We start from the raw sequence: 12,190 nt of genomic DNA, 5'->3' as shown, positions 1-12,190 counted from the left end.
TCAGCTGAGCTTCAACAGAGCTTCCTGCTCCTCTCAGTGCTGCCTCTGCCATCACTAATGAGGGTGAGGAGGGTGATCCCAACAATGCTGACTGATCTGTGATAAATCCTACAAACCCCCAGTGCTTCCCCCATAATACCTGACAGAGCCCCTCACTCCTGTGGGGTGGAGGAGAGCTGCCTCGTCTGGCTGTCACAGCTCAGAATGTGCCATTTTTACCCCCAGAAAGTTTGGGGGAAGGCAGCTGGGAAGGAGGATGCTAGCAGCAGGGTGAGATTGGGGAGGGATCCTCTGTCATCTCCAATGAGCCGTGTCAGGGAATCACAGAGTCTGTGGCATTGAATCCATCCCAAAAACGGGTGAGGGAACAGAAGGGAAATAATGCAGAGAATTTAAAAAAGGTGGGATTCTTAAAAAATGAACATCCATCACAATCAGCCCCCCACTGCCACTGACGGGAGATCTCACAGCAGCACTGAGATGGGCTTGGAAACCCTGGCCTTGGCTGGGAACCATCCTGCCAACTGCAAACACACCCAGAGCTTGTTTCCTAAGGCTGCCACGTCAGGGGTAAGGAGGAATGGAGCCAAACACATTCAGCAGAACCCAGAGACAGAGGGTTTAAAGCCATTTTTTGGTTTAAAGCCATTTTAGTGCATCTGTAGCACCTCTAAACCAGAATTCTGTATCCTAAATTGGAGCTGTTCACACCCATCTCTAACCAGGGACTGACTGAGCCCTCTGAGTTCCCCAGGCTATGCTGGGGCTCTGCAGGATCCCCCAAACCCCCAAACTGTGTGCTCCTGCAGCCCCCCAGCCCTCAGCAGTGATCTCAGGCCAGCGCAGGGCTCTGGGAATTGTTGTGCCTGTGCAGCTTTCAGCCAGGCTTTGATGGTCCTCCCTCCCCTCCTCTCTCTCCCAGCCCTGGGAGCTGTGAGGAGCCTGAGCCGCATTGGCTGCAGATGACATCACTATTGATCCCTGCTTTCATCCTGTCCCTGGTGATGCTGCTCCACCTGCCTCCAGCCCCAGCCCCTTCCTTCCACCAGCCAATTAATGCACAGAGGGAATAACCTGTGCATTAATTAAAAACCTGAATTAATTGGTGGGGTGTGTGTGTGCACATGTATGTGTGTGTGTGTGTGCACATGTGTGTGTGTGTTGGGGGAGGCCGGGTACAACCATTATTACCGAGTGTTTCTAATTAAACAAAAATGTTAATCCTGCAGCACAATGTGCAGAATTCCTCTGAGTTTAATTAAAACAACTGCGACTCGAGGCGTGATCAGATTTGAGGATCAGACCGGCGGCGGAAGCATCTCTGAACATCACAGGCTGCTCCGACTCAAGAGCTCAGATTTCCTTCCTGTCGGGGAAGTAAAACTGCCTCCATCCCCTAACAACTGGATTCCCTGTAATAAGGCAATTACAGCCTCCTTGCAATCCCCACGAGATGCACACACGTGCCCTGCCACCCTCCCCATCACCCCCAAACCCCCAGAGCTGCTCCCGAATAAATAAGGAATGGTTTGGGTTGTGAATTCTTTCTGAAAGCAGCTCAGGCAACTGCAGGAACAAAAGAAGCAGACACAAGCTGGAGATGCTTCAAGGGCACATCTGGGCAGCTGCTGCTGCTGGATCTGTGTTGGCTCAAGCAGGAAAAGCTTTTCCTGAGGTGCAGCTGCTGGAGGAAGGGAGCATCACAGCACCTTGCTCATCCCTGCCTCAGACCCAGATCTTCACAGCCCCCCTGAGCTGCTGAATCACCTCAAGGCCTCACTGAGCAGAGGAGAGCGAGAAAGAACAGGGGAGGAGGGATGGAGAGATGCAGGGGAAGAGAGAGGAGCATTTCAGGCCTCATGTATAATAAATCCCACCCAGGACACACTCTGTGCCTGGACCAGCTCAGGCTGCCACACAGCGAGGCTCCCCAGCCCCAGCGAGGGGACAGGGCTGCTGCTGTCCCCTCGTCACTCTGGAAGGTGGCAGCTCCGGGTTTAGCTAATTAGCTGTGCTGGAAATGAGGATGATTAAGGAAGATAAAGCGGGTGTTGCTGCTGCTCTTTTTCCCGCAGGGTGTGCACAGTTGTTCAATAATTTAGAGGAGGAGGAGGGTGTGAGCGTGTGCAGAAGTGCCATGGATTCGGTGCAGAAAGCCACGAGGATGCTCTGAAGGGAGGAGAAGGAGGGATTTTTCACTCTCCTCTGGAGATCTGCATGCTGGCTGGTCTCTACAGCCTGTCCTCACTCAGGGTGGAAGAATTAGGAACACAGAGATGGAGCGACACGAGTTTTAATCAGGATCAAAATCAAAACCCAGCACACCTGAACCCATCCCTGCTCCTTTCATTATGTTTATGAACCCTCGAGCTGCCCTCTCCCCAGGTATCCTGGCACTGTGTGCCTTGTGAAATTTCATCAACAAGTTATTTGCACCTTTGTCTCAGCTCTGTTATTGCCCAGCCAAAGACAATTTCAGCGCAGGGAGGAGTCTCAGTAATGTGCTCTGTCTGTTGACTCCATTTCTTTGGAGCTGCAAGTTTTACTATGAAAACAGTAATAGCCTCCCAATGCTATTAAAATTTGTGGGCTTACAGGCAATAAATGCTCCCTTGGTGTTGGACCCCAAAGCAGTGCAGGCAATGCCTGTGCTCCTCCACTGTCGTGTCCCTACCTACCCTCCTTCCACAGGCATCTGAGTCAAAATGACTTTGATGTTATTCACAAGCTACAGAATTAATCTGCTGTCAATGTCACCCAATTTTCAGGTCACTACAAGAAAAGCAAAACAAGTCAAGTTTGAAGAAAGTCTGCCAGGAATTTTCCAAATGGCAAGGTAACATTTCAGAGAGGGCAGCTTCCCTTTCCCACGTGCTCCCGTGGGACTCTGCCGAGCATCCAAAACTGCTTCTTGTTTACCTTTTGTGATTTAAAGCCAACAATTATAAAAAACCCAACAGAACAGCAGGGATCTTGCTAGAACTTTACACATGCCCACACCAGATGTGCTCTTGGAGTGGGAAATGTGTGAGGGAAATTTCAGGCTGGAATTGTTAAAGAAATGTCTGAATACTTCACGAAAGGAAGCCAAGAGGGAATGGCTAGAAGCTGTGAAACTCTGTCCATGGCAGCCCCAGTGACAGTCCAGGAGGGAATCCCACAGCCCTGACATGTCCAGCAGCTCCTTGTCCCCATGCTCTGCAGGGCAACAATCCTCAGCACAGCAAATTCTGCTCCCTTACACCGAACTGAACTAATCACAGCTCTATGGGAAAGAGCTGCATTTACTAACGACTCACAAGGGTAACCTCCACAGAGCTCCCTCCTTCAGCTTCCACAGAGCAAAATCCTATCCAGTGCCACCCCTGCCACAGCAGGGACACTTTCCAGTGTCCCAGGGTGCTCCAAGCCCTGTCCAACCTGGCCCTGGACACTTCCAGGGATGGGCAGGTCACAACCTCTCTGTCTATATCTATCCCAAGGGATACAGATTTAGATATAAATATCTTTCCTGGGAGAGGGGAGCTTAGAGGATCCACACCAACTGGAATCTGAGGTGCCTGTGCCAACCACCTTCCTTCCTGCCTAAGTTATAATGAAAAATAACAGCAGCTGGAGTCAAAAAGAACTGGAAAATGCTTCCCAAATCCGCTTTCTTTGCTTTTCTTTGAGCGCTGCAGGTTTGCAAGCACTCTGTCTAGCCAGCTGTGGAAAGAACAGTCAGTCTCCACAGCCCTACCAAAGTGGGATCCCTAGAGAAGCAGAGCAGGAAGGACAAACAAGCCAGCAGAGCTGGTGTGAAGGGACTGTGTGAGTTGAACAGTGTCCATCACAGCTCTGCTTCTCAGAAGCTCCCAAAGGTTTCCTCCCCTGCAGTTTCCTGTTTTGAAGTGAAGGCATGTGGGTTTCTCTCAGGGTCTGATCCAGGAGTAATCATGTGCACAAGCAGGAGGGGTTTATGCTCAATCCCTCCAGCAGCTGCAGCTAGTAGGGAAGAACGTATTATTTTCTCTTCTGAAAAGAGGAAATATTTTCAGTGTTATTTGCTGTTCTGGGACCTCAGTGGTGCTGAGGAAATGCTGCAATGCTCGTGCATGCAGCTACACCCAGCTGTGTGTGGATCACAGCAGCAACTGGCTGCAGCCACCCCAGAGCCCCTCGTGCAGTTTGCAGCAGTTGGGCTCAGTTTTCCACCCTCCTGAGTGTGCCATGGTAACAGGTTCTGCAAGTGACAGCTCCATCCATCTCCAGGCTGTGGAGCAGCCGTGGAGCATCTCATCCTCTCTGCTCAGCATCAGCTCTGCAAGGGAGAGCAGAGACAGCGAGGAGGAGGAGGCTGAGCAGGGAGAGAAAAGACAAACAGGAGAGTGGGTGAGTGCAGAAGAGGGGAGGAACAGGACAGGAAGAGATGCCAACATGCTCACTTTGTCATTGTGCAGATCAGTGCATTTGGCTTGGTGCTTTTAACTTTCCCAGCACTCAAAAACGCAGATAAAGAGGAGCCAAATTCTGGAATGATAAAGGTTGGAGTAACTCCAGCCGAGCAGGGAAGGGGAGGATATGCTACAAAATGTGCTTCCTTGATGCTCTTCAACATCATCTTGTCCCACCCTGCAGTTAACTCCTGCTCCCTCAAGTTCCACGGATGAGTAACCCCAGTGCTCCAGGAGAGTCAGAAACAGAGACTCCAAAGCAGGTGCTGTCAGAGCAGGGGAGCTGTGAGAGCACAGCCACAGTCAGAATGTTCTGGTGGGATCAGCAAAGGGTGGAATTAGCCAGGCAGTGGGAAGATGCAGCCCCTGCGCTGTCAGCTGTCTCTGGCTGACGTGGATGATGCTGATCCCAGAAGGAAGAGCTGCACAAGACACATACAGAGAGCCCTGGTCCCTCAGGATGGTCCCTGAGCTCAGTTCATTCCTATTTCAGTCTCTACAGCTCCCTGACAGGAGGCTGTGGCCAGCTGGGGGTCAGGCTTGGCTCCCAAGCAACCAGAGACAGAAGGAAACAGACTCAAGTTGTGCCAGGGGAGGCTCAGGCTGGACAGCAGGAGGAATTTCTTCCTGGAAAGGGTGGACAGGCCTTGGCAGGGGCTGCCCAGGGAGGTTTCAAGTCCTCATCCCTGGAGGTGTCCAAGGAATGGCTGGAGGTGGCACTCAGTGCTCTGGGCTGGGGACAAGATGGGCATTGGGCACAGGTTGGACTTGATGACCTTGAAGGTCTTTCCAGCCTTGAAGATTCAATGACCCCACACACTGCAGCTCACTTCTGGTGGGAAATGCATCAAAACCATGAAGGCAGCTGGAGGACAACCTTCCCTTGCCACTGCTTGTAGCTAAATTCCAGGGGTACAAACTTTGAATATCACTACAAGGGCCTTTCTCCCAAACTGTCACAGCTCCACAGGAATACTTGGGAATAAGTGTGAAGAACAAGGCTCCCACCCTCTGGGATAACCACAGTTAGACACACTGCTGTCACACTGTGCCGTTCCAAGCTCCTGACAGCTCCATCCCACCACGTTTCTCCACCAGAAGGTTAAATGCCAAGCCAGGCACAGGAGCTGCGCAGACATCTAAGTCACCTACACAAATCTGTCAGGCATGACTGGACCATGAGCCCCCACACTGCCAGCATCCTGACAGCACAGAGCCCACAGCAGGGATATTCCCAGCTAAAAACTGAGGTCAGGGGCTTTGTCTTGTGCCCTTCATGTCTGGTGTTAATTCCCTGCTGCACGTCGGGGAGCCAATTTTGCTCTGCACTATGAAGGTCGTGCTCACTGCCTGCTCAAACAAAAGGATTTAAGCTGCTCCTGGAGGGAATGCTGGAATTGCTGAAGGAAAAGCAAGTGGCCCATAGGCAGAGCTCCCCCTTGGCCCTGTGGGGCTCACACACTGCCTGGAGCTCCTGAAATTGTTGTTAGTCATGTTCACTGCACAGAGAAGGGCTTTTACTGCCAGTTCTACTCAAACAGCCCTGGCTTCATCCATAGCCAAGCTAAATTCCCCTCGGGAGCTCTCAGGCAGTTATCCACACCACCTCACTGCCACCAGATCACCTGCACTGCCTGTGGTCTGAGCAGAGAGCAGCACTGATGGGTGTTGTAAACCCCAAAATGGGTCAGTTTGAGCACCCAGCCTTCACACAGTGATTTTAGGGATCTCCAGGGTAATAACAGCAAACATCCAGAGGCATCCAGAGCAACAGCATATTGCTCCCTCCCCCACATCCAGTTCAGGGAGCATATTTCAAACAGATGACATGAGGGAGGCATCCACGTAAACATCCTCTGTAACAGGGACAAGTTGGAAAAAGAAACAGAACAAAATGGAGAAGGGAACAGTTTTCCTGGAGAGTGCACAGAGCAAAGGACCTCTGGGAAGAGGGGAGAAGCCCAGAAAGGCACAATGGGTATCCTGCACAAAGAAAAATGTTTGCATTGCTACCAGCTGTGTGGAAGCTCATGCAGATCCATAATCATCTTAACCCCAGCCCATTAAGTGATTCCTCAGTGAAGGTTTTTCCTGGAGCCACATTTCTGTGTGTGTTGGGGAGCTGCTGGTGCTGCTCCTAAACCTGGGGAAGGAATTTTTGGAGGGGAGGAAGATCATAAGTCATAGGGTAATTCAGGTTGGGAGTAACCTCAGCACATCATGCAGTCAAACCTCCTGAAGTGGTCCAGTTTTAGCTCTGTTTCTTACACAGAGGTTTTGTGTCTCTCTGGGGTAAGAACAGCAAACAGATCTGACAGGTCAGAAAAAACCAAACCAAACCAAACCCAGAAGGACTTTGTGCCTCAGCCATGGATTTTTAACACCTTTCCCACCCAGCTGAGGGTGACCCTGGTCAGGTTCTTTACCTCGGAGGACGGTGAGCTTGGCGTGGACAGTGACCTCCCCATGAGGGTTCTGAGCAACACATTCGTAAATATTCTCATCACGGGGAGTCCGGAGAGGCTGAATCCTCAGCACAGCACCTGCACTTTCATCAAATTCAATGGTCTGGGGATAGAGGCAAGGAGACACATTAATAAGGCTCCTTGGGTGCCAAGTCAAAGCTTCACTGCTGTTTCTAAAGAGACACCAGACACAAACACACCCCCAGCAAACAGCCCAGAGCTGCCCCACAACCCCACACGGAACCAACGTGGTCAGCTCAGCTCCCCACTGACCTCAGGGTGACACAACTGTCACACCAAACCCTGCCAGGGACCACTGACCCACCAAACCCACCACAGGCACCTCAAAGGCTCCAGAAGCACGAGCCACAGTGGCGTGAGGTGGATTTTCAGAGCACAACTGGGATGAAGGAGGACAAAACAGACCAAAGGAAAACAAAATAAAAATGAACCCCAGCCTTGTTCCTCCATCTGCAGGGGCAGCTGACACCACAAAGCTCCTCTCAGCACACAGCTGCCTGGCAGAGCTGAGTCCCACAGCAAATTCCACAGGATGACCTCCCAGTCCTTGTTCCTCTGCTCTCATTTCTATCTAAACAATGCCAATTGCTTGGCTCTGGTTGCCAACAACTGCAATGTTTACTCCAGACTGTCCCAGGATCAAAATGCTGAGCCATGGATGGGTTTGAAAGGTACATTTACAGAGCTGAAGTACCACCAGTTTAGTTGGGGTTTCTTAGGAAAGGAGGAAGCAAAAAAAATCCAATGAAACAAAATAAAAAACTTCAATAATATAATTGAGCCAAGTTCTCTCTTGCTTTGGAACAAACCCAGCTGTTGACATGGCCAAGAGCTTGCATTTCACTCCTCCTGCTGTCAAAACTCCTCCCCTTCCAAAATTCCCTTTATTATCAGGTCTGAGAATGGCCAAAGAGGAGCAGGGGCTGCTTTGTGTCAGTCTCTCTTTACACAGATTTCAAGGACATCTCTCACCTCAAACCTCTGAGAGTTCACTTTCTTCCCTTTCTTGTTCCAGGTGACCCTGGGCTTGGGGTCTCCAGTGGCTTGGCACACGAAGGAGGCAACTCCTCCCGACACACCAATTTGGTCCACAGGCTTTTTGATGAACACAGGGGGACCTTGAGGAGAAAAAAAGAAATATCATCATTGGCAGACATGAAGACAAACTCTAATAAACATGGTTTGTAATTAATAGTAGCGTTGTTGTTGCTATTCTTAATGATCCCAACTGAAATTAAACCTCTTGGCCTTTCTCAGAACAGCCTTTAGCTCCACTTCACATACTAAGTAGCTCCAGCAGAAAGTGATTAAGGGTGTGATCCTACAAAGAGATTTCAATGTTGCAAAGCCTCTTTTAGTCCTGAAAAGTGGACTTTTAAATTGTTTTGTACAGGGGAAATTGCCCTTGCAAAACCCATCTAATGAGCATCACCAAAAGCTGGTAGAGCTGAAAACAACACTTAGAAACAGTGAATTGCACTTCCCAGCTCCTTGGAGATGACCAAAATCCCAAGGAATGGGGGAGATTTATAGGAATATAGCCAAGGAAGGGGAGAAGGTGGGAGAAGGACCATGAAATAGATGGAGCAGGACTTGGCACAGAGATCTGGAGGACAATGGTGTGAAAGAGGCTTTAGGATGTGAAATCCCCTTGGCTTGTGGCACCTCTGCTTTCCCCTGCAAGTCCTTCCCGTGGCCCTCAAGGCTACATTTACACAGACCAGGGGTGTTTGTGCAGAGCCCACGTTGCTCCCAACCCACTGGGAATCCTCCTTCCATGCTCTAACCTCCTTTCCTTGCACAGTTTCCTCTCATCTAGTTAGTTTAAAATTTATTGAAACATTTAAATCACAAGGCCACAGCTGTGTTCAAATAAAATCACTCAGATCATAAAGTTGCCGTCTGTTTTCTTGAGAAAAGCAGAGCACGTGACTCTGCAATGTGTGTATTTATCTGTACATACTCGAGAGTCTATAAAATAAGATGCAAACAGCCTCCCACAGGGCTCGACAGGAGGGCAAATGGCAGCTGGGGAGAAATCTCCAGGGTCTTTTAGGGGTCGAAAGACAAAAAGAAGTCTTCTCCCTCCCCTGCCTGGCATGGCCAGCAGTATATAAATAAAAGGCACTGAGCAAGCTCATGTGATGCAATCAAGCATTTGTTTCCATGCTGGAGGTAAATACAATTTGCTGGAGCTGTTTACGTCCCACCGAATGCTGTGTGTACAAAGCACCGCATTTATAAATATCCAAATCTATATTTAGAGGTCAGAGTCTTCTTTGCAATGTTACAGCTAAAGGTTATCAAGCAAGTCCCACTGGAGGAACTGGCACTGGGGGATCTGCCTTCCATCTGAGAAAGGTAAAACCCAAACTTTCCTCCAGGCTAAAATATAAATGCTCACCATGCCCCTGACTTCCTTCCTCCCTTCCCCTCCGCTCGATATCTGAAGAGTTTGCAGAAGTCAATTCTGAAGGTACAGCTAAAAACATCCAGGGCTTTTAAGAACACTTTATTGATGCAAGTTCATTTCCTAAAATAAAAGCCCCTAATAAACCTTAATGTCACGTATACATTTAAATGGGTGCAGGCAGTATGATGAGAGCTCAGCTGAGGAGAAAAACAAGGTTCTATTTCCATCCTGAAGAAAGGGAAGGTGCTCCAAAAAACAGTGACTTTGGAGTCATTGCTCAGCACCCCATTTTTGGGTCCTGTGCCACCTCAGTGTGTGGTGATGGGGAAGCTGAGCTGTCTGTGCACAGGGATTTTCCTGACCCCCTGCAATTCCCAGCTGCCTACGAGGCACATAGACAAGGAACCAAAGAAAAGCCCCTTCCACCCAGCCTATTAATTGTACTACTCACTCGGAAAATGGGTGACAATCAGAGCTAAATTGTTGATTTTTAAATCGCCCAAGCCTCTGAGCCGCAGATTGGATTCCTCCCCCCTTGTGCTCCCCACCTCTGCACCCCCAGTCACTGCAGCACTTGTCAGCAGCCCACGCCGAGCGCTGAGCAACCCTCTGGGGAGGAGAGAGCCAGAGCTCTCCCAGGCAAGGTGCTGCTGATCCAGGGTGCTGCTGATCCAAAGCTGGAGCCAATCCCTCCGTGCTGCGTGGGACTGCACAGCTCTGCCGTGCCAGGTTAGAGCTCAGCCTGCAGCCCTGCAAACGGCACTGGGAGCCTCCAGGAGCAGGGACAAGGTGCCATCAGAAATACTATCAGCCCACTCGGGGGGCCTGAGGTGTTTCCCCTCATCTACCAAGACTGCAGGACCATGGTTTTAAATAAATAAATGAAAATCAAAGAAACGCATTTTCCAGACAACCTCCTCACAGTCCAGGGGATTTTATATCACTTCACCAACCTTCCCTCACGGATAGCTGAGAACAAGTCAGGTTTGGAGAGTCTGAGCTCCATCACTCCAGTGGTCACAGAGATATTTTTTTCCCCTCTTTCTCTGCTTGCAAAGCAGCAAAATCTATTTTTTGTGCGGTATCAAAACAGGAATGGAAAAATCTGGAGCTTAAAAGAATTCTCGTACTACAAGAGGCTTCCTGCGGGGTCTGGGTCTCCAGAGGGAAGGTTGAAAAGACCGGATGGCTGCTGTGTACCTGTGATCCTTCTCCACAGCTTAATGGAAAGCCATCAAGGCAAACCGAAGCTTTCACTCTGCCCACCGCCCACACACTTCCCAAAAGCACCAGGCTGGAGAGCTGCCATGGACGGCAGGAAGGGACAGAACAGACACTGTCCTGCATCCCGGGCTCTGCACTGCCCCTGGCACACCTGGCCAGCCTCCCTCCGGCCACCCTGACCGCTCCTGGCCAGCACCCTCCTGTCCCACACATGGATCACCTCCTGCTGGATTCACTCCCAAATCCCAGCCTGGGGAACCACAGCAGCACCTGCTCCACAGGGACACAGTGGGCAGTGCTGCTGGGATTTTGGGATTCTAACGCAGACCTGGGAGAGGCTGTGAGGTGAGGAGGGTGGGGATGTCCTACTGAACCCCAGCCCCTGGCTGAGGGCTGCACACCAAGGCAGCTCCTCAACCAAAGATGCTGCTGCCTCCTCTCCCTGTCCTCCTTCCCTCTTCCATGTGACACCAAAGCAGGAAAAGTTATTCGAACGCAGTCATGTAAAAACCACGCTGATATCTCCCTGCTAACGATACCCAGATGACACAACAGGCTGAAGGAAGCTGCAGAGATGTGGGACTGGGGAAAAGGAGGGACATGTCAGCCTTTAAACCCAAATGTCCCTCAGGAAGGGCTGCCATGGTGAATAGGCGCTGATGGACGAGCAGCGAGGGAGACAGGCTGGCCACCATATGCCTGTCTGAAACATCAAAAGCCAAAGCCAGAGAGAGGGATGGAGAACCCAGAGGTGCTTTGAGGGGTGGGAGAGAGGCAGAAGAACAAATGAGCTTCACATATCTGAGCTGACAGCTGACGGGAGCGGCGGGAGAAGCAAAAGAAGTGAACCATCCCCCTGTCCTGTCCTCCCCAAGCCTGGCCAGAGCTGGCAGCTCTCCTGTGGCCACAGAGGATCATGGAGGAACCATGAGGCTGGGGAGGAACTGAGCCTCACTGACACCATGGGGCAGGAGAGGCTCTCAGCACAGCTCCCTCCTGAGCTCCACCTGCCAGCCCTGGGCAGCCCAAGGCACACAGCTGCTGCCACACGGATGTGACGTTGTCCCCTTCCACTTGCTCTCCCCAGTTTGGCCCCACAGGTGTCAAGAAGGCTGGAGGATGTCCCTGAGCACATCACTGTGTATTGCCCCAGCGTGTGGCACTGTCCCTCTGTCCCCCAGGCTCTCCCTCAGGGGCTGCAGTGCCTCTGCACCCTCCTGATCCCATTCCAGCTCTCTCCCTCAGCTCCAGCCCCACAGCAGGGACCTGGTGCTGATGGTAGATGACCAAACTCACCTCTGTGCTCCACAGCCCTGCTCCTGCCACCCCCAGGAAAGCACCTCAACAATGGGCTGCAAATAAAGACAAACCCACTTGTTCTTCCATGTGGCCTCAGCAGCAGGAGCCTGCCTGAAAGGGCCCCTCGCCCACAGCAGCAGCAATCCACGGAAACAAAAGAAAGCCACAAAACATGTATTTTAGAAGGTTTTTTCCCATTTTCAGAGCCCCCAGTGCCCGCTGGCAGCTCTGTGCAAACCCACGCGCCCATCCTGCCGACCCACACAGAGCTCCAGCTCCTCCTTGCCGCTGAGTAAACCCTCATTATCCCAGCCCGGGGAAGGAGCAAGCTCTCC

General features: G+C 51.1%; 1 protein-coding gene across 9 annotated transcripts in view; it reads right to left on the bottom strand.

The window, feature by feature from the left end:
• The window catches only part of PTPRS (protein tyrosine phosphatase receptor type S), a 116,317-nt gene that overhangs the window by 64,296 nt on the left and 39,831 nt on the right, over window positions 1-12,190 (bottom strand). For all 9 annotated transcript variants that reach the window (XM_085040128.1, XM_085040132.1, XM_085040129.1 and 6 more), the window contains 2 exons: window positions 7,892-8,037; window positions 6,860-7,001 (listed from right to left, as the gene is read on the bottom strand). In XM_085040128.1, coding sequence (XP_084896254.1) covers window positions 6,860-7,001; window positions 7,892-8,037 — 288 coding nt within the window. The remainder of the gene's footprint in view (window positions 1-6,859; window positions 7,002-7,891; window positions 8,038-12,190) is intronic.

This window comes from Lichenostomus cassidix, chromosome 28 (genome assembly GCF_008360975.1).
Source record: "Lichenostomus cassidix isolate B80296 chromosome 28, HeHo_3.0, whole genome shotgun sequence".
Taxonomy (NCBI): Eukaryota; Metazoa; Chordata; class Aves; order Passeriformes; family Meliphagidae; genus Lichenostomus; species Lichenostomus cassidix.
The sequence above is the reverse complement of the archived record's forward strand: the minus strand, read 5'-3'. Positions and strand labels throughout refer to the sequence as shown.